Source organism: Alligator sinensis, unplaced genomic scaffold, assembly GCF_000455745.1.
Source record: "Alligator sinensis unplaced genomic scaffold, ASM45574v1 scaffold321_1, whole genome shotgun sequence".
Taxonomy (NCBI): Eukaryota; Metazoa; Chordata; order Crocodylia; family Alligatoridae; genus Alligator; species Alligator sinensis.
The window spans coordinates 2,064,679-2,088,326 of NW_005841969.1; the positions used below are offsets into that span (position 1 = coordinate 2,064,679).

The 23,648-nt window shown below is 40.9% G+C and overlaps 1 protein-coding gene across 1 annotated transcript in view; it reads right to left on the reverse strand.

Moving 5' to 3' along the window:
- CHN1 (chimerin 1) overlaps positions 1-23,648 on the reverse strand; it is a 171,327-nt gene that overhangs the window by 77,973 nt on the left and 69,706 nt on the right. The window contains exon 6 of the mRNA XM_006020804.3: positions 6,395-6,683. Coding sequence (XP_006020866.1) covers positions 6,395-6,683 — 289 coding nt within the window. The remainder of the gene's footprint in view (positions 1-6,394; positions 6,684-23,648) is intronic.

Consider the following 23,648-nt stretch of genomic DNA (forward strand, 5'->3'; position numbering starts at 1 on the left):
TCTTTCCTGCCTATGCAGGGGGTCGGACTTGATGATCTATTGAGGTCCCTTCCGACCCTAGCATCTATGAATCTATAATCAAATTGATACCCAATTGTGTTCATGGAGTAATGCTCAGTTCATATGATATATGGATTCAAGGGTTTCCCTGCTGGAGTTGAAAGAAAACTCGATCTTATTCCTTTGCAGTATTATGTATTGCTTACAGATACAGAAGAGAATTTGGCTGGGATGCCCTGGTGCTCCTAACAACACTTAAAAACCTTTCAGGTGTCTGCTGGGAGGGTCTTGTTCATGCAGTCAGAGTTAAACTGACTCTAGGTTTGTGGGCAGGAAAGATTTTTCCCCCAGGTCAGCTTGGTAAAGATTCTGGGTTTTGACTCTATCTGTAGGATGCAGCCCTCTTCCTAAGATCTGAACATGGCTTAACTAATTCCCTGTCACTGAAGTAGAAAGGCATTGCCAATACTTTGGTCTCACCTACTCTTTACCTCTGAGATACTGAATTCCACCCCCAAGGCACTATGTCACTGTGTTGTGCAAGAGGGGTCAGAGTGATTGCCTGCAAATGCAAGGGATTGAACTTGATGGCCTGCATGGACCTTTCTAGTTTCATGTTCCTGTTGGCAAAGCTGTAAACATTTGGAAGTCTCTGAGGATGAGACTAGAGAAACAAACAAAAGTTTCTGCCTTCCACTGATTTGTTTTATTTATAAAGTAAATTAAATGAGGAGTGATTGTCATGGACATCCACCCAGAGACTTGAGATGGAAAATCTGTGAGAAAAGGATTGACAATCTCAGGGAATTAACCCATGGAATAATTTATGGCCCAGTAGCTTTATACAAAGCTAAAGGGTAAACACTGTAGGATACATTTTTTTGTTAGCAAGTGTGGAAAGAGTCATATACATCACATCTGCTTTCCCATATTTTTCCACATAGTACCGACTAGATTGATTATTGTCCCTAGATACCCAAAGACAAAAGTGCCCAAAGCTACTTAAGGGCTGAAGAGCAGAAACGGCTGTAGTTCTGTGGTACTGGATACTTTTGCCACCACTGGTTCAGGTTGTACAAACAAACCTCCAGTGGAGCACACTTTCAAAAGTTTCTAGTCAGAGGCTTACATACTGGCTGCAAAAGCTTGATTTCTGAACCAGTCTGCAGCCTATTTTGGGATCTATCATTATCACAGCAGCTATATACGCAGGGTATTCAACCATATCAAGTCCTTTCCCTATTCCAGTCTCAAACCCTCCAGTCTCTCTTTGACTGTTTCTTAATTTTATCACAAGCCATGAAAGTCATCTATCAGTAAACCAAGAAATCTTTTCTTTTTCTATTTGCACTTGCATACAGCAAACAGTTAAATTCCTTTTAGTGATCAGCGAAGCATATGCCAAGTAGTGGATTATATTCTCATTCTTTTACCATTAAAATCTTTATCTTAAATCACACCACAGCTTGGTTGCATGTCTCTTACAGGACTCAGTACTTCTACCCAGGATGATTTACGTCTTGCAATCCTCATGTAACAATAGAATTATTTTTGCCTTTCAAGTCCAACTATTATAGCTGCTTTTCAATACCCTGCTCGCAAGGAGTTTTTAAAATTAACTCAAGATGTGCCAGTTTGTTCTGCTCTAAATTACCTATATTTGGGAGGTGGGAGAAGACCCAATGTTACATGACAGAAAATACTACACAAGACTGATTCCCAGCTGTTGCCTTTTACCAAATTAACTGCTAGGTCTAGAGCTCTTTAATATTTTATTTGAAAGTTTGAGGTGTGTTTTGTGTTTGCCCTGTTTCCTTTACTCACTTTTATGACAGAATGTGAAATTGCAGCCCCAGCAGCTGTTCTCCAGCCATGTGTCCTTACTGTATGTTCTTCTCCAGAAGATATATTTTTACACCTCACATGCTTAGCTTCTGATTTAGAAGAGTCACAAAATTCAGATCTGGATCTGAATGATCACAGAATAGACCATCTCTGTTCAAGATACAGAGTCTTGTTCCTCCCTTGTGCTTTGGAGAGAACATAAGAATTTATAGCTTTAGAAAAGAAAAATCAGGGAGTAACTACATAGCCTCAGGTTAAGGCTGGTAAAGAAGCCTGCGTACCAAATACCGAACCCTGCAGAAATTATTTTCTCTTCCATCTGTTGGAATAATTCTCCTTATTGAAAGCTATTACAAGAACCATTTACTCTTCAGATCATAAGACGTTTCCTATTTTGTTCAACTTTCTATGAACCCTTTGTTAGAATTGCCTAATTTCAATTTGATGATACACTTCATGTTGGGCAACAGGGATTTAGTACTCCTCTTGCTATCATGGAGGAGAAAGACAAACTTTCCATTTATAAAACACATTCTCTGAGCAGTACTAGTTCCTCTATACTATGGTTAAATCATTCTAATCATCATTAATGCTAACGTAAATGATAGACTAACATCAATAAATTATAAGTATACCCTGTTAAAGCAACACTGGGAAGTATTAAAAAAAACACAAAAGAACAAAATCTAACTTTTGGGAAAGCATATCAACTTTTTTCAACACATATTTCTAAGATTTCTTGGACATTTCCATTGCAGAAAATAAATTATTAGTTTAGCAAAGATAGTTGGAGTCTGGAGCTTAATTGTGAATACAACTAATCCCTTGTGTGCTATTAACACCCATACATTACATTAACGGGCAGTTAAAAAAGAAAAGAGAAAAAAAAGATTTCCGATTATCAAGTGTTTTGAGTCCCTCTCCATTAAGCATTTTCAAAATTAAACTTCACAGAAGTATCATGTCATGTCAGTAAAAATATGCATTACGCCTATCATAACTTATGTTCTTTTATAAGACACAGTTGAAAGTGGTACATTCTCAAAAAATATGTTGCATTAGGCCAGTGGTGCTGTCTTTAAGTAACCTTATCACATTCACTACATGTGAAGTAGAAACTTAAATGCTCACCCCAGTAGCCAGACTACAGCTTTGATGGGGCTTGGAACAGCAGCACACCCTGGAGAGTGGAGCTCAACCAGGAGCAGCTAGGGTAGTTCCCCATGTGCTTCCTCTGCTTCCCTCTCTCCCCTTCACTTGCCTTCAACATGTACGTGAAAGCATACACATGCATAGAGGTGTGGGTATGTATCAGGAAGGATTACAACTGATTCTTCTTCTCCTTCTCCCATTTTGGACTCTGTTTTAGCTTTCAGGGTCTAGGTAAGCTTGATGGTGTTACCCTCATCCTTAGCTTGGTACCATCTGGCAACAGAGAAGGTCCACACATGAACAACTCTGCTATTTAAGTTTGGTGTAGTTATCCAAATGCCCAGTTTTAAATAAAGAAGTTGCCTCTGCATGTAACTGTACCATAGCATGTGTCTCATTGTTTCTCTGTCCACTTCAATAAGGTTCCAAGACGCAAAAGAAAACAGACTCTTAAAAGCTGGGCTTCAGGCCAATCCAGGCACAACTGTGCCATTCTGGATATGAAACAACTTTAAGTGTGTATAATTTCTAAATAAAGGTGCGGGATGCTGCAATTACATGACTAACCTATGAGTTTTTCCATCTAAAATTTCAATTTGAAAAAATGACTTAATTATTCTGTAGCATTTTTTTGGAGAAAATAAGCACATTTTTGTTGATGGAAGTTTGACTTAACAGCATTCTTTCTAAGAAAAAAATCTCTTTCGATAACGATCTCCTAAGCAATCCTTACACTGTACAAACCTTTCCATCAGTGTAGAGTATCACGACACTACACAGCAGAAGTCTACTACCTCCTCACAAAAATTACTGTGATAACTATACTTGTTTTGAACAGTAGTGGCACCTAAGTCTGATAAAGGTAGCAGGACTTAAATGTGCCAAACCAATCAACCAACCAACCAAAGAAATAACTCCCCACAAAACTCAAACCTATCTGGTTATCTCTAGAACTTTTGTTCAAGGTTCGTATTCAGGGTTTGCATTATAATGAACCTTAGTAGGATGATATCCACACCAATGAAAAAAGCCCACAAGACCCTCTATTATTAAGTCTTTTCCATGGATTTTCATTGGAATAGATAGCCCTGCCTAAGCTCTTTGCCTTATGCTGGACTTTACCCATAAATAATAAGTTGCTTTTTCTTGTAATAGCACCTCCTAGTATTAGAATTTGTTAAATTCAGAACAAACAGCATGATATACTGTAAGGTGCTGCTGAACATACTCTATTTCCAGTGAGTTTAATGGAAATAAGGAGCCTCATAGGTGATGAAACAATGAAGAAAAAGTCTATGAAGATATTTAGCCAGTCTGCACCACTCAGAAGGTACCTTACTTATACCTGTCATCTAGAAGGTCAGAATTGATACTTCAAACTTCCATCAGTGCTGTCATTTGAACCTGGATTTCCTGTTCCTACTGAATGAAATGTGTAAAAGCAACCTATTTACAGTGGAAGAGGCTACATTTGAAAGCTAAGGTTAATATTTGGGGATGGCTGTAATGGTACCACCTGAAGAGATTTTCAGGCTGGGCACAATTTCTTAAGTAAAGCCCCTCTCTATACCTGATACCCACACACTTCATTGTGGCCACTGAAGGGAAGGCCTGGTTTTTTACGTTTACGTATTACTAAGCTGTATTATTCTGTAGTATTAAAACTACTGTAGCCCTATCATGCTTTTAACTTAAAAAGAAAAGAAGAGCTTTATGCAAGAAGCCATATGTGACCCCTTTAAAAAAAAGGATAATTTAGGCCTCCTGAAATAACTAAGTTTGTGACAAAAGACCTGATGGTCCCCATGTGTGGGCAGCACTGATGGATTTTGTTTTGGGGACAAACTATCAAATAAAAGCAGCCAAGAGATGGCCATATATGGCTACATATATCAGGTCTTTCAGCACTCTACAGAAGTGTGTAAGTATTATCATCTTTATTTTAGGGAAGGAAGCTGAGGCACAGAATGGTAAAGTGACCTCCCCAACATTACCAGCAAGTCAATGACGTTATCAGCAAGTTACTTTACGGTTAGGGCTGCCAGACTCTGGAATGGGCTCCCAAGGGAGGTGGTGCTCTCCCCTACCTTGGGGGTCTTCAAGAGAAGGTTGGATAGATAACTGATGGGTATTATGATCCCAGCACTCATTCCTGCCCAGGGCAGGGGGTTGGATTTGATGGTCTGTTTATGTCCCTAGAAATTATGAAACTATGAATGATGCTGGGTAAATCATACCAATGTCATTGTTAGTTTGCAGGCAAGAAATCCAGGGGATTAAATGGTTAGTTAAAAGCAATAGGCATACCAATAACCTCTTAATTAAAAAAAACCCTTCTGTTTGTAGCAATACAGATACAGAATATTAAGATAAGAAAGGATTATAGAGATGCATTTCTGAAATCTGATTGGAAAGAGGAATATTTAATTAAATCTCCGTTTTGTATTTCTTGTGTGTATTACAGATATTCCTAGCAACATTACTACTTGAGAGCCAAATACCAATATAAGAGGAAAGCATACACAATATAGTATAGAAGCACTTATTAAACACACTGAGATTTAAAGTGATTCTTTAAAAACACATTTTTAAAGACTTCAATTTATGGGCTTTTAAATCATTAGGAAGACGCCATTTTTCTCAAGTGATTTAATTTAACATTATTAACTTTTATAGGAATTTAAAAAGAGAAGTTATCAAACTTATAAAGCTACAAGCAACTGCTTCTGGGAGAGTTTTCTGCATTACCATTCAAGAAGTTCCGTGGCAGTATATACTCTTAAATTTATCTTGCATTGCTTCTATTTTTTTTAAAATCCACAATGCAGTTAGTTTTCAGTTGATAACGCAACTCTCTGAAGAGAGAAATCCTTCTTCATAAGTCTCACTGAGGCCAAAAATAGTTCTGTCAGTTTCTGACAGGCTGAACTTAGTCATGTGAAATGTTTTAACATTTTATCATGTTAATGAACAGACTTATTTATAAAATGGACAACTTCACTGTCATTGTTTGGAGAAAGCTGAATAAATTGTAGAATGCATTTTTTGTACTAAAGGGCAATTGTTCTTCTACATTATAAATAATTTTAAGATGAAAAATTCCTTTCCTTTTGAAAGATCAAGGGGGCAACTTAACATCTGTAATTAACTAGTTTTAAAAAAATGAGGTAAAAGATAACTAAGTTTATGTATCAGAGAAATTTGCAATAAGCAAACATCAGCATTAAAACCTGAAAACATTATTAAAACATCTTAACATACTATTATTAATAAAATATTTGATGCAACTATTATATTAAATATTTCTAGACATAATTAATCTTTTTCAAAGCCATTGAGTTAAAAGTATAATATTAAAGCCTAACAGAAAAAAGTGTGTGGGTTAAAAATTGCTTACCCTCTTTTCTGCTACCTCATCCTCTCCTGTAGACTCTTTGCCATCATGTGCATCTCTCAGGGTTGGCATATGTTTTTTGTGTGCTGGTTCTCTGTTTAAAGTTGTATATCCTATGTGTTCATAAATTGGGTTTATTGTCATCTTGGCAATATATTCAGCTGCCTTGGTTTCAATATAAAGAGTAATCAATCCATCTGTCACCAGGTCATGGATGGACTCAAAACGTTTCTCCCCAACAAAGTGTTTTCCATCATAGTAGAGTCTGAAGTTTCTGGTTTGACTTCCAAATCTGCCTCAATGAAATGGGAAAGTATTTTTTTAAAGAAAAGTAAGCAAGTGAAGCCTTTGCAAACAATAAAAATACCTTATCGTTAAAAGCTGTGACCAAGCTCTCTGCACATGGTCTGGATGAGGAACATAAAATTCAACTCCTAAGTACAAATAGGAAGGGTAGACTAACAACAACTGTGGATAGATAGCCAAACTAATGTCTGCCCTAGAAGGAGCTATTTGTTCTCTTATCCTTTTAGTTCTTCATTATCCCATGGAAAAAACTGAAAAATACTTCACACGAAGTTTGTTTAGTTTTCTAGGGCTGCTTCTCTATGTTCAATTGCTTGGCTCTCTGATATGAAGGGCTCTCATATACAGTCCTCTATTACAGTTGATCAATACAGAGATTTGATGCCGTGTTAGACCTCTGCACCCCTGCCTTTTTGTAGGAAGAGGCCATTCAGGGTACAGTTCAGCTTTAGTGCCAACAATTACACTGAAGTAGAACTGCTGCCAAAATCTGAACACTGTAGGACAAAATGACACAAGGGCAAGCATTCTTTATTTCTGGCCAAAGGCCAAGGACTAACTCTTCAAGCTTTGTACAAAAGTCCCTCTGTGTTATGCTTGTTAAGTCCTGAGCTTCAAGTAAATCCTTGTAATATATGGGCTATATAACCTATAAGCTATCCAACATTAGTAATTCTGCAGCCTGGTTTGAATAGTATTTTGCTATAACCTTTCCATAACCATAAATGAGTATGTTGGCTTTACCCAAAAAAGCACCTTTTCAAAAATCTTATACCCTTGAACAAATTGCTTTATGAAGCAATCTGCACACATTCATGAACACATCAACATTTGTCCTTGGCAACTACCAACACTTTTCCTGCAGGCAGGATGGAGGAAAGACGCTGCTTTCACAGCTGACTTCAATGTCACTCCTTGGCCAGACAGCAGCAGGTGCTGCTGTTTAGGATATTAGATTCTCCAAGAATATCAAGCCAAATATTAAAAACAAAAATTTGAAAGCATGATGCTCTTCTCATTTCAGAAAGAAAGCTGTTGGAAAATACAGGAAACATACAGGCTCTACTGAGTCCTTTTTAATGAAGATTATCTAAACAGATGAAAACACAACTTACATGGATTAGCACTTAGACTAAATAATGTGTATTCCTCAAACATCACTAGCTTTCTTGAAAAATTATGAACTTTAATATTATAATATAGTCAAAATAGTTGATTCTCAGGAGGTGTGTCTACACGAGACTCTTTACTGCACAGTAGACTAATCAACTGGTTGGGACCTGCCCCTCCCCCTCAGCTCTTCCCAGCCCCATTCCTCGATTGCCTGATTGGGGCATTGGGCTGGGAAAGAGCTGCAGGGGAGTTGCAGGTCCCAACAAGCTCTGGGCAGCGTAGAGCACTCACTGCACAGTAAGCCTACTTCATATCAATAACATGTGTATATGCACCCAGTTAAATTAAAATATTCTGATTTGTTTATTTAGAAAAAAAGATAAATTAGAAAAGACTGTAACTTCAAGTACCATTCTTCAAAAATAATACTCAGAAAAGTTTCTGAAAAGGCTTTTATTGTAATTCACTTCCTGCTCACTAATAACATGGAACATGAGAATGATGTATGGAAGATATGGCAGTTGCTTCTATTTATGTTTTAATATAACAAAAAGAAAAGATAGAACAGTGAATTAAAAATAACAGAAAGAAACACAAACATATACATTAGCCCACAGAATTTATTTACATGACATTGTTGATACTGCTGAAACCAAGTAAGCAGTATTGATTTCATTGGGTAGTGAAAACATCCAGTTACATAAGAATGTGTTAAAAACATATTAAAAGTATATGAAGCATCCAATCAATATCTGGCACAGCTTAGGAAATATTTCTTTCTAAGGCTGTTAGTTCACGAGTTTCTTTTGGAGCATCTGATGCAGGTCACTCTCAGAGTTTGCATATCGAAATAGAGAAAACATTCTTTTTTTCTGACATGACAACTCCTATATTCCTTTTATTATTATGGAGTAGAGTACAGAGGCATCATCTAAGGATTAGCACCCCACTCCAAAAAGCACTTGATAGACTTATTTACAAAGATATCCCTACTCCCGAGAATTTATAAGATCCAATGGGTAAGAGAGTCAAATGATTAAACAAGAGAATGAAGTAACAGTACATTAAATTTCAATGAACAGTAGCATCATCTCACCATATACCTGGCAAATGACAAGTGTAAATTTGTCTTGTAGTGTATAAAGTTTACTTAGGATGACAAAAGGCCATTGTAACAGCATGTCTATTTCTGTGCCAATAACATACCATGAAAAATTTTAAGACGTCACACTGAAGATACAGGCAGATTCCTGAACTGAATAAAGGATGTGGGTGAGTGAGTATTGGGGGTTTGTGGGGATGTGCAGGCAGGGGCAATGCGTAGGGAGTGCATGTGGGTGCACGTGCACCCCGAGTTTGGTGGTGCACCCCCTGCAAAAAGGTGCTGAGCCCTTGGTTGGCGCTTGCAACTCCTCCCTCCCCCCCGCCCCTGCTGTGCCCCTCCAGCTGCTGGAGGCATGTGCCGTTCATGTGTGTGGGTGAGTATGGGTTTGTGGGGTGTGTTGACAGGGAGCGTGGCTGGGTGTGTGGGTGCATGTGTGTGGTGGGATATGTGCATGTAGGAGGGAGCAGTGCTCCTCTCTAAAGGTACATGGGTGTGTTTGGAGGGGGTGGGGGGTTTGTGGAGTGGGGGAAGGTGTGGTTGTGGACAGGGCCATCCTTAGGAGGGAGCAAATCAGGGAAACTGCCCCGAGTCCCATGCTTTGGGGGGCCCTGCAGAGCTGAGTGGAGTGGCCATGGTGACTCAGTGCCACCACTACTGTTGGCTTCGCATTCGGCCGCTCAGCACCCCACCTCCCCCTGCCAAGTCCGCTGCTGGCTTCTTCACATCTGGGGTGCACAGGGGTGGGGCCCCACACAGGCTGATTTGGCCTGGGTCCCGCAGTCTGCTCAAGTCATCTCTGGTTGTGAGTTTTGTGGGGTTTAGGGTATGGTGGGGTGGGTTTTGTGGGTTTGAGGGTATGCTGGGGTTTCATAGATTTCATAGACATCAGGGCTGGAAGGGACCTCGGAAGATCATCGAGTCCAGCCCCCCGCCCAAAGGGCAGGAAGTCAGCTGGGGTCATAGGATCCCAGCAAGATAAGCATCCAGTTTCATCTTGAAGGTGTTCAATGAAGGTGCTTGAACCACCTCCGATGGCAGGCTCTTCCAGACCTTGGGGGCTCGGACAGTAAAGAAATTCTTCCTTATGTCCAGCCTGAAACGATCTTGAAGTAGTTTGTGACCATTTGACCTCGTCATCCCTTGGGGCGCTCTGGTGAACAAACGTTCCCCCAGATGCTGGTGGTCACCCCTGATAAACTTGTAGGTGGCCATCAGATCACCCCTGAGCCTGCGCTTTTTCAGGCTAAAGAGCCCCAGGGCTCTCAGCCTGTCATCGTAGGGTCTGTTTCCCTGACCTCTGATCATGCGCGTGGCTCTTCTCTGGACTCTCTCAAGCTTCTCCACATCCTTTTTGAATTGTGGAGCCCAAAACTGGACACAGTACTCCAGCTGCGGCCTCACTAAGGCCGAGTACAGGGGGAGAATGACGTCCCGGGATTTGCTTGAGAAGCATCTATGGATGCAAGCCAGCGTTTTGGTCGCATATGGTTGCAGTATAGACAAGCCTTTAAGTTGTCAAATTTCGTTTTAAAGATAGCCCCAACTCTCCATACGCAGGAATGGCGGGGGAACCACAACAACACTTTAATATATGGTTGTTAGTAATACTTCTGACATTACTCAAGAATTTTGAGGAATCACCACTCTTCTCATTTACTGGGTAAAAAACCCCCCAAAAACAAAGTTGTAAATGGCATATGGAAGAAGTCTTGTATTTCCCATCCCCCAATTTCAAATTGGCTTTATCCATCATTCGCTGCACCCCAGGCATGCAGCGGGTCTGGGGCAGCTCCTTCCACTTGCTGCCACTGTTGGCCCCAGCCCTGCAGTACTGGCAGGGACCTGCAAGCACAGCCCTGACCCGCCATGCCCTATGCCTGCTCCAGACTTGCCCGTCCAAACTCAGCAGCAGCAGCATGGCACAGGATCCGGGCAGCTGCACCAAGAACTGCACGACAGCAACGAGAGGGAGAGGCCACTTTTCCTCCATGTTGAGCAACAGTTTCTGCCCAGCAGTCACTGCTGCTAAGCCTGGATGGGCAAATCCAGAGCAGGCATGGGGCGTGCCAGGTTGGGGATTTGTGTGTGGGTCCCTGCCAGTACTGTGGGGCTGGGGCCAGCAGAGCCAGCAGCCAGAAGGAGCCACTGCTGACTGGACTGCCTAGAAAGGCAGTCCAGCCATGGAGCCATCCCAGCCCTGCTGTGTGCCCAGGGGGCAAGAGGACACATCACGACTAGGTGGCGCCTGGGCCTTGAGACTGAGAGCCTTGGTGGGCTTTATTTTGCCCACCCCGGGCTATGATAAAACAGGTGCTCCCAATTGCTATTGTCATACAAGTAATATTTCTGCTAAACACGGTGACAGAAACTCTTAGACTTCAGAGTGCAGTATATATGACCTGTTAGGGATGAATCTTTCAGGGATGATCCTGAGTGCTAAGCCATGCACTTAAGTTTCTAATATAGTCAATGTGACATAGGGGGGCTTGACACCAGGTGGCACTAGATTCCACTTGCACAACCCTAACCAGCTGCCACCAAATTCAACAAATGTAGCACGCAAAAAGCATGCACGGACTTTACATGTCCAGGGTTTTAGGATCTGAAAGGAAAGGAGATCAGAATGTAGCAAGTCTGAAATATAATTAAAATGTTCGAATAAAGAGTCTTATAAGTAAAGAAACAAAATACATGTTTATTAAGAGATGTGGTCAAGCAAATGCTGTTCAAATCTGTGACATACACTTGTATGCTACTGAAGAACTGATACATGGATAGCAAAGTTTTAGACAAGTTGATGGTCACTTATAAATCTGCTAGCCTTTCTAGGAAAGAAACTATTACGTTAATATAATCCAGAGAAAATAAAGCCACATCATCTGTCACATGATGTCTTGATTTTGTATTAATATCTGAAGAATGTTGTCAAAATTTGGAAAAACCAGAAGCCAGGTACAGAAGAAAGATAAAAGGAGTTAAACTTTAAGAGACTGATTTTCTTATCAAAAGCAAAACAAAACAAAACGAAACAGTGAAAGCAGGATCATGCCCCAAGGAAATATTTGAACACAAATGTGAGTGCTATACTGAGTACCTGCTGAGGTTGCTGCACTCATCTCAAAAACAAAGAAATTCCAACAGTATATACATTCTACTCCTCCCCTCAGAGACCAATACCACATCACTGGATCTCATAGACAATGCCCCACAGTCTTAATACTAGATCAGCTTCCCAGCATCCACTTCCCCAGATGCACTTGCTTCCCATACATATGACAAACTGATCCCATTATTTCTTTTGCATGGATGTGGGGAATCACATACATTCCTTTCTTTCTGTTCAAGAATCTTCTCAAGATAACTAATCAGTTTATAGTGCTTTTTTGTAATTTGATAGCTATCTCCTGAAGCAAGGTATTCAGATAAGCAGATCTAGTGTGCATTTCTAAAATAGAATCAGTACCACAATAATAAGAAAAAGGTGACTGAATGAACCCCTCTGCATTTTCTGTCAGACTTGAAAAGTAAGGTTTAGCCTCATCTACTTCCCCAGAATATTTCCTGGTGAGCAGGTGGAGATGCATTTTTTGAAAGTAATATAGTACTAGCAAAGAGAAAAGAAAAACTACACTAAATCATGAAAATACATCTGCTTCTTTATATAGTTACTATTGTCCATAAAGCATTTCTACCTCTTCACCATTTCCAGGTTTTGCTTCACCCCTATTCACTTATATTTTCCAGTCCATAATTACTGTTCTAACAAAATATAACCTATTTCTTGTTAGTCCAGGAGCAAGCTCTCTCAATTAAAATTTCTTTTAAATCCTTACAGTATTGTTTTTTATTGAGACTTCAATTTTTTTCAGTATTTTGGTATTTTATCTTATCCATAATGTTACTTTACTACATCCTTGCTATTTACACATCACTTCCACATTAAGTAGGTCACCAAGTTGGTGCTTCCACTTCCTGACACACTCCTAAACAGTTCTCTCCCAACTTTAATAAACAGAAAACAGGATGCATACAATGTATGCCCTCTTTTTGTTTGACAGTGGAACATTAGAAGCTTTTCAAGGAAAAAATACATTCATGTCATTGAACAGTCTTATTGCATCTATCATGCATTTATTAGGAAACAGCAGAACCGAGGCTAATGGACTTATTTTAGTTAAAGTTGTCTGAAAGACAATTGCTCTGCCTTGCTCTTTCAGCTACCAGGGGGGTAGAAAGGATAACAGTTTTAGAGACTGGATTAAATTGCAGAGGCAATGGTAGCTAGACACAAAGGAAGGAAGAGAACACTTAGGTCTCAGCACCAGAAAGATGTTGAAATGAAGATGTGAAATAAAGGGAACATTTTAGTGACCACAAATCTACCCACATTTTCAAAGGAATTCTTACTAAGGCAGAAATGCATGAATATACCCTCTACAACATGCCCATTAGCCATCACCATGCTTCATTATACCTAGTTTGTGGTGTGAAAAAATACAGAATCACAGAATCATAGAATAAAAGGTCTGGAAGGGACCTATAAGCTCATCAAGTCTGGTCCCCTGCCATGGGCAGGAAGTGATTGGGCTCAGAGGAGTCTCCTCTTGAACACTTCCTTGGATGGCAACTGCACTACCTCTGCTGGGAGCGTGTTCTAGATACCCTTACAGAAAAAAAGTTTTTCCTTATGTCCAGCCTAAATTCTTCTCCAACTAGCTTGTGTCCATTGGACCTCATCCTCCCAAGGAGTGCCTTTCTAAAGAGTTTCTCCCCTAAATCTTGGTGTTTGCCCCTGATATACTTGTAGGTGGCTATCAGGTCACCTTTCAGTCTTCTCTTACTCAGGCTGAACAAACCCAGTTCCTGGAGTCTCTGTTCATAGGGCCTATCCCCCAGGCCCTTGATCATGTGGGTGGCCCTTCTCTGTACCCTTTTGAACTTATTCACATCCTTCTTGAAGTGCGGTGCCCAGAACTGGACACAGTACTCCAGCTGTGGCCTTACCAATGCCGATGAGAGGGGGAGGAGCACCTCTGGATCTATAGGCAACACATTGGCTGATACACGCCAGAGTTCTATTTGCCCTGTTGGCGACTTCATTGCACTGGCTCATATTCATCCTCTGGTTGTCACCCCCAGGTCTCTTTCAGATGTGGTGTCAGCCAGTGGACCACCCCCTGTAGTGTAGGTATGGTGAAGGTTCTTCCTACTCAGATGAAGGACCCAGCACTTATCCCTAATGAACCTCATCTGATTGCGTTCAGCCCATAAGACCAAGCTGTCAAGGTCATCCTGGATCATTGCTCTGTCCTCAGATGTGCCTGTATTTCCACACAGCTTGGTGTCATCCACAAACGTAATCATTAAACTTTCCATGCCCTCATCCAGGCCATTGATAAAGATGTTAAAGAGTACGGGCCCAAGCACTAATCTCTGGGGACACCACTGGAGACGGTCCTCTAGGATGAGGCCATCGATTATGACTCGCTGGGATTGACCTCTGAGCCAGTTATTAACCCATCTCACTGTCGACTGGCCCAGGCCAGTACTCTCCAACTTAACTGAGAGGATCGCATGGGATACAGTATCAAAGGCCTTGCTATAGTCTAGGTAGATGACATCCACCTCATGTTCCATGTCCAGCCGATTAGTTACCTGGTCGTAAAAAGACACTAGGTTTGTTAGGCATGACCTCCCCTTGACAAAGCCATCTCAGATGGATGCAGGTCATCTGGCCCAATTGACTTGAAAGTGTCCAGATGGTCTAAGAGTACCTTTACCTGTTCGGGACTGTACCTTAACCTGTGGACTGCTGTTGTCGCTGTATTTTCTGGGCCTCTGGATAGGTGATGAGTTCCCATCTTGTTTTAAGAATAGTGATGTGAAGCAAGTATTAAGGAGCTCTGCCTTTTTGCGGGGATCAACTGTGTGCTTTGCCTCCGTATTCAGTACGGGTCCCACAGCGGGGCTTGATTTCTTCTTGCTCCCAATGTACTTATAGACAGACTTTTTTGTTGTCTTTTATTTTGGATGCCATCTTGATCTCCATGCATGGCTTGGCTTTCCTGGTCTCATACCTGCAGACCCTGGCCATATGAGTATACTCCTCTCTGGATGTTTAGCCATTTTTCCATTGCATGTATGCTTTTTTTTTCTTCTTGAGATATTCCCTAATGTCCCTGCTGAGCCAAGCGGGTCTCTTGGCCCCTTTCCTGCTTTTTGACTGCGTGGGGATGGCCTCTTTCTGAGCAGTGAGAATTGCCTCCTTAAGCAAGTGCCACCATTCCTGAACTCCCAGATTGTCCAGTTGCTGGTTGCTAGGGGCCGTTCTAACTAGACTCCTGAGTTTACCTAAATCTGTCCACTGGAGTCTTACCAAAGTATCCACTGGAGCCTCTCTAGTTCCTTTTCCCTTCCCACTGTACCAAGCACTGCTATTGCATATCTTGGCCCCTGCCTTCCTGTAATGACTGCTCAGTGCTCACCCTGAAGACATACAGTGCCGTGCAGTACCAGCCCCAGAAAGAGGGAGATGGTGCAGCTGGGATAGAGCTGCAGGATGGTGGGTAGAGAGGCAGCAGGTTGGAGTCCATTCCAGGATGAGGGCAGTAAGACTGGCAGGGGTCAGGTTGCGGGTTGGGTTGGGGGAAAGCTGTACGGCACAGGGTGCAGTCAGGCAGGGCATCCATGTTTGAGGTAAGTAGGGGACCACTTGGGGGCAGCAAGGGGTAAAACCATTGCTTGAGTCAAGCAGAACTGCCATGCAAGAAAAGTTTTTTACTGCAAACTTTTTATTGCAATGAAACTCTTACTTTCTTTACTATGATGGCTGTTTAACCCCGAAATTTGAACCCAGGCCTACTAACCGGGGCCTGGCAGCAGGGCAGAGCATGGCAGAAGTGTTACATTTACACTATGTAAAATTTATATCAGTAAAAACAGGTTAGGTTAAAAAAAACCCTCCTTGTCAGGAAAGTTTGTCAGCAAAAAACCCCCCCAAAACCCCCAAATCTTAGGTTGGCAACCCTGCAAGGGGAACAGGCATGAGCCTCATCCCCTCACTGTGCTGGGGCCCATGACGTAAGAAGCAAGACCCCAGCAAACATCCTGTGCTTTGCACAGAACCACCAGCTGAAAAACATAATGATGGGCATGTGTACTCTGCAGGTAGGTCCCAGAATTAAGCTTAGAAGTGATCACAAATTTAGGTTTAAAAAAATAACTCCTAAGAAGATGGACTCCTATGACGGTCTCTTTAGGGGCATCTCTGATGAGGTATGTTCCTGCCAGTATGGTGACAGCTGCTCCCCAGCCAAGGGAGGCAAGCTGGACTGTGTCACAGATTGTCTTACAGAGCTGTGCTGTGCGCTTCCACGGCTGCACACAAGTAGTACAGGAAGATCTGATCTGAAGATAGGCCAAGAAGAGGCAGAGCTCTTCCCAGGCTCACTTGCACAATTCATTTTAAAAGCAGCTTTTATGTAATAATACTTTTTAAAAAATTATATTTTAAAGTTTTTTTTTCCTTGAGAGATAATTAACTTGAAATCTAGACTACTATAAAAGCTATATGGCTTCATATTCCTCTATCAAAGTTGTTCTTAACTGAGGTGCTGCTGAATTCAGAAAAGTTTTTAAGGGGTGCCTTCAAAACTACCGATCTAAGCACTACAGTAAAAGTGATGCTACATCAGTTCATATACAGCTCTTTTTATTCATACATCTCAAAAACGCTTTTCCTCCATTTTACAAAGGATGAGTATTTAAGTGATTTGCCCATCGTGACATAAAACTCTGGTTTCTAACACAGGAGGAGCAAGCACCAGCGCTCTCGCCTTCCATGCACTGCCCTGCCCTGTGTCCACCGAATAACTAGGTTTCTCTACTGTTCTCAGAATTACCTTGGAATAGTGGTGGTAATGTGGTATTATTCTGTAGTCTTTAAGAAATTTAAAGCCTAAGCATTTGCAGTCATTACAACTACTATGATATTACTCACAAGAAATGCAATGCTTGCTTTAATATCCTGGTTAAAGTCTATTCCTAAGTTCCAAAACTGTCCTGTAGTCTTAACTTGAAGAGGAAATTGCATTTTTCTTTCCTTATTATTGTTTAATATTGGTGTATTCCATTTGAAAGCTGCTGCACTTGCACCCAAAGATGATTGCATTTAATGCTTCATGAACTAAACTCTATGCATAGGTTGGATATTTTGTTGAGAACTTTGGATGTAAGGTGGCTTGCTTGCTTTGCACACTTCAGCTATTAGTTACTATAAAATTACTGTTCAAGAGAGCCTGAATTCTTTCCTGTTGTTCTCTTGGAATTTTGCTTTGTAGCACAAAATAAAAAGTCTTTTGGAGGAAGTTTCAATTTAATGTATTAAACTAAGGATAGTAATTAAGATACTCAGGGTAATGTATAGGAGGCTTTAGTCCTATCAAAATAGGTGCTATGTTGATAATAAACCAGATTAATTGCTCTATCTGTGCACTCCCCTTTACTTGTCTTGATTGCAGTTACATAAATAAACTGCATAGGAACAGTTTAATTACTGTTCTCTGATATTTCACTGTCTATGAAAAAATTAACTATTTTGGGGTGATGCCTGATCTGCCATTTAAATGCTTTCTGCATTAGCAACTGGGAGAGAACAGATGATAAACACTCATTGTAAAGTAATAGGCCTATTAAAATTACCTACTGTACCAGCAATTTTTCATTTTAATAGGATTCAGTGAAACTGAATAAATTTGAAAGATTCTGTCCAGCTGGACCCTAGATGTGTGTACAGCTTATGTAGCACATACACATACAAGGTACGTAGATATCTAAGCATTGTTTGACCAAATGATATACATTTTTTGCTGCTCTGAAAAGTTCAGCAGTAAAGACTGCAATGTTTCTATTATTATATTTCTCTTTTTTGGGTGGCTGTTACTCGCTAGTAAAAACTCACTCCATACATGAGGGTGGTATATAAATATCCTGGTGATTGGGACAAATCTTTATATTTGGTGAGAATTATTAAAGTCTATTTGCTGGTTTCAAGTTATAAAGGTTAAAAAAAATTGATTCTCCTCCCCTAGCTCTGGCAAAGAAAGGAGTGATACACTGACTGTAAACAGTTATAAGTAAAAGGATAATCTGGTCCAAATAAATTTACTATTTACAGAGCTTTTTCTGCTCAAATGTTCAAAAGGGTTTTTGATATGAAGTTATGAGATCAAAAAACAATACATGGAGCCACTGTTTGGCCAGTTCGAAGCTATTTTTTTCAAAATAGCAAAGTGTTAATATTTCAAATCTTTCTTTTTATGCAATCAGGGATAATGGTAGAGATTATATCTTTTATTAGACCAACAAGGTTTTTGCAAAAAAAATCCTTAATTGCAAGCTTTCAGGCATGAACACCCTTCATCAGGTATCGGAGAAAAGATTGTAAAAGTTCTCCTGGATAGAAACGAAAGTTAATATTTCATAGGATTTCACAGAGGAAGCAACAGATGGAAAACTCCTCTGGGCAGGCATGAGCTTTCTTTATTTTAAAACAGTTTCTGAAATGCTTTTTATAAAACTTCCTGTTTGCAAAAGTAGACAATAGAAGAGGACAACTACAGGACTGGCTGGAAGACGGAATTCTAAGCCATAGGCTTTGTAGTGCAAGAGAAAACAGTGCTACTAATGGAAGTCATAGAGGAAATAGGGCAGAGGCCACCGTTAGAAAAATGAGAGAGAGAGAGAGAGCGCACAAGCAGGTGTGTGCATGCAAAAGATCACAACATAGAATCTGGGGTGACACACTTCATCTACTGGACATTTATTTAATAGTTTAGTTATTTTAAAATTTATTTTGATTGTGATAGTGTTTAGAATCCTCCAGAAGAGGGTTGGTTCTGTAAGAAAACAGTAAAACTACACCTTCATCAAAAGTTGTCATTTTAAAAAGGATCCAAAGGAGTCAGGTGATTAAGATGCATTGAATATTAATGAGCACAGACCATCCAACTTAACTCCTTTTCTAAAGTCCCAGCCTTATATGGTCCAGGTACATTACCTTCCCTGACTGGAAGTAGTATAGCCTCATCTGCATGGCACCAAAAGAAAGCTCCTTTGCACTGAGAGCACACTGTTACATGGCTTCCAATCAGGGGTGTAATGTGGACAGAGCAGTGCATCTTTGAGGGCACTAGTTTAAGACACAGCAAGTTTGCAGTCTAGACGTGGCCTACGTGACACAGGAGGTGTGTCAGATCCAAGAAGTGAATATAGATCCATTGGCTTAATCAGAAGTCTATCTGCCCTTGCTGTGGAAAGAGTTAGAGAAGATATTCATGGTGTGGAAATATCTGCAGTCAAACAAGAGCTATATGTACAGCAAGAAACTATGACTTAAGCTGCAAGAGCTGAACACAGCTTTGGATGTTAGTTACCAAGAAATCAAAACCTTACCAAAGCAGAGAATGCTTCTACAGGAAGTGCTGAAGTTCTACTAGTAGAAAAGTGCCTGCAAATTATAGAACTGCCACAGATAAATGAGAAAATCTAGCCAAAAGAAAACAGTACTGACAACAACAACAGATGGGAAGAGGAGGGAAGGAGAACAGGAACACAGCAAGAAGACATAAACCATAAGGAAAAAAGCATTCTAGTCTGTGGGAGGGCTCAAGTAGCCAGTTAATTACCCATTAAGGTTAGGAGAGGATTATCATCGTTCCACACGCTTATGAGCCCATGTCAATCATACGAAAGGTGCTCTTACATAAGGTAGATCATGTACAAGACAAGCACATGCCCTGTGCCTGGAATATATGCATCAAAACTATATATAGTACTAAAATTACTTCTGCGGCCGTGCTAGAGGCAGGGAAATCTAAATATCATCAAGGGATTCCAAAGCTGTACATAATGGCAACTTGGAATAAAGCAAAGAGCCCTACAGAACAAACACTGTAGTGCAGTCATTCTTACGCACAGATACATTTCCATGAGGAGCAAGTTCTGAAGGACAGAATCCATCCCTGACACCACCCTGCTGCAGCTCCTTTGCATTCACCCTTGAGACAGTAACCCAAAGCATTCCTGCCCATCAGTACAAGTAGCACAGGAAATGGCATAGGGCAGAGAAAGGCATTTTCTATGAACCCCAAACAAAGAAATGCTTTGAAGGAAGCACTAATTTTTTTCTGGTAGCAAAGTGTAACTTAAGTGTAAAGAGCAAAGCAGAGGTGCAAAACAGGCTCAGCAATTTGCCCTATCTAAAAGGCAGTTGTACCTTGAATCAGTGGAGCTTCTAAGTAATGTCTGAGGCTCTAAGCTGAGCACACTGAAGCATCACCTCTCTATGATGAGAAACATGCCTGGTAACACTTCACCCGAGAGGTAATGACATAGTTATGTGGACTGAAGAAGACAGAATTCCTGGCTGCTGCTGGAATCAGTGAATCCAAACTCTGCCAAAGCCTGCATTTATTTAGATTTATACAGAAACCTAGCCCTGGATCGATACATCCTTGATAAGCATGTAAACCACAAACCTAATTTTATTATTCCTGTGATTTCACTTCAACCCACATAACAAGAAAGGAGAAAATATTAACTCCTGGACTAACTTAACCAAAAAGATGTAAAATATGCCATAACAGAACTACAAGAGCCTTTTAGCAAACTGGACATCAAAGGAATAAGCAGCAAGGGATGACCATAGAAATGGCCCACAGAAAGCAGCAGAAAAAAACAAGCATCACAGACAGGAAGTAAGTTTTAGACTACAAGGGAAGAGAACCCACTATTTAGAGGGCCTTAGCATGCTACTGGCCACTCAAAGAAGGCCAAGAACAGCAAGATGCAATAGGGCTTTCCTAGGCTACAGACAGGCTTTCATTTCTACCAGTAAGAATTTCAGACACCAGGAAGATCTCTCCCCCTGGAGGGGGCATGATTTCTCTAGGAGGAACTGAATTAACATTTGTTATCTTCAGTGTCTACCAGAAGAGTGGCGATTTACATGGTCATAGTTGAGTGCAGATGTGTCAAGACAAAGAGAAACCCCCTCCTCAATCATACATCTTCTGTAACACCTACAAGAAACCAGCCAATAAGAGCTTAGTAGACTTGAGGACAGGTTGTTTGTATGCAACTAGTATTTGTTAAAAAGCCTGCAACAGAACTATCAAATCAATTGCCATTTTGACCACTTTCTCACTTTTTTGTCTTTCTTCCCCTTCTTTTTTTACCTCTTTTTCCTATTATGGGATAAGCATTTCCAGGCAGAGATTGTGCCTTCCACCATATCTGTACAGTGCTCAGCCTCTCTGGAAGACTCAGGATGCACCTCTGGATTGCTCCATTTTAACAATACAAGAACTCCTCTGGAATCCAGGGAGTTACACTGCGGGTGCATTTACACGTGCCATTAAGACAATGTGATAAACTCTGCCGAAGTTGGCTGCTCTCGGGTGCAGCATCTCCACATGCACCTAGGACAGCAGCAGTCTGAGCCCTGTGGATCAGCCCTGGGCTGGCAGCAGGCTTGGGGCAGGCTCTGGGCTCTGGTTGGAGGCATTGGGACTGGCTGAGGCATGAGAGTACTAGAATACAGGGCTAGACAGCAGGCACCCCCCGCACCTTAGAACCCTCATGCCCCAGACAGCCTGTCACCGTCTACACGTGTTTCAGCACAGTACTATACTATGATGGATTTAGTTAATTTACTGCGCCCTAATACCACTGCATGTGTAGATGTGATGCTTTACTACAGCGCTAATCAATCAACTACACAGTGAAGCACACATGTAGATGCACCTGGGATGTAGTGGTTAATCAGGCTTAGAGTAGTCTATATAACGTGTACTAACACTTTCTCATTTAATACACTGTACACTAAAATAGGCCAAGTAAATTTCTGATCATTAGGAAATGTGCCGTCTTCTACCATGATTAATACAACTGGGATTAATTAATTACAACCCAGAATAGTAGGAATACTGTACAATTGTACATTGAAAGCATTTAAAGCACCCTAACTGGGTTTTTAATCTATTATGGCTAAGGGATGTTCTCAGAGGTTATTTTATTATAGTCCATAGCTGGTTTATTGTAATAGTGCAATGAAACAGAAGAAGGAATATCCCTGCTTTTCTTTCATACATAAACAAATACATACATACCTACATACAGATGCTTAGTTCACGATGCACAGAGAATTCCTAAGGGGAGTTCTAAACAGACATGGAGTAGGCAAAGAAGTTCTACTTATGAATCTCTTTCAGATTTAAAGTGCTCAAATTCTTGTCTTGAAGAAAACTTTGAGCTTCAGTATTTGCAAATCAAAGAATCTTTTTAAACATTCCTCTCAGACTGTTAAGAGATGACCTAACCTTTAAGATCACATTATCTATACTGCCAACTTAACATTTAGCCCTTTCATCCAGCTGACCTGGGTGATAGAGCAGACATTATTTAATTATTTACATGTAAATGATTTAATTTGTAATTCTATTCATAGAAATAAATTATCTTTATAGGACAACAACTTAAATAGACATCCAGTTGTTTTTAAGATTGCTGATAAATTTTAAACGCTTTGGTGTGATGTCCGACCCAGCCAGCATGGCTTATTTATATGACCCTAAGGAAAGATTAATTTTTTGCAGAACTCAAGTCTTTTTAAAAAAATATTTTGGTTCTTATGTAAAAATAACCTCCAGAAAACCAGTGTATGCTATTGCATTAGCTTAAAACGTAAGCAAGCAATATGAACCATCTCTGTTAATCTAAATGGAGCCTCTGAATAATGATGTTGAGGGTCAGATTTTCAAACACGGACACCCAGCTGTGTGCCTATACTGTACATGTAATTATGCACACCATTGGCAGACACACCAATAACCTTAAGAGTGTTCTGAATCATTTTTCCTGTGTGAGGCAGAAGATGGATCAAGGTGTAATATCTACTTTAATTTTGTTGCTATAGTTCATAATTAAAAATATAATTCATCCATCTTCACAAAATAAGTTGCTCTACAAGTAAGAAACACTTATTCTTTTCTTCCCTTGATTCAGCCTCTTTTCTCCATCTCGTCTGTGCAATTACTGTGCTAAGCAATGTGACGTTTGCAGTCCTGGGCCTTGAACCTTCAAAGACATGCTTAATTTTATCCTGAGGTGTACAAATCTAATGAAGATATTGTAATTGAAACCTTTGCAGGATCGCAACTTGGGGTGTGTACAGAAGTTACATATTTTGCACAATAAGGCCCCTGAAAGCACTCTGTAGACATCACACAACAAACGTTCATGGCTGCAAAGCACTTCTAAAATGGCCAATTGCATAAAAATTTAACTCTCATCTCATGACAGGGGCACTCTGGGGCAGAGTGCCTTAAGAAACCCGTGTACAGGTTCCCTGAGAGGTTCAATTTGGGGTGATTCTGCCCACATCCCATGTGACTTTGCAGATCTGGACTGGTGCTCACATGGGGGAGAGCATCAGCCCATCTCCGTCCTGGGGCCATCACAGAGGGGACAGAAAACCTGTCTCCTCCCTATGCAGCCAGGTGGGGGGAGAGGTTGAGGAAAGCGAGGCCCCCCCCCTGCCACACATGGCCCCCCCTCCAGCTACCCCTGCTGGGATTTTGGGGGGGGGGGGGAGCTGGGCTGGGCTCACATGGCAGGGAGTCTCCATTTCCCCTGCCCCCTGCACCAGCATCTTGACAGTAGCAGAGGCTGCCG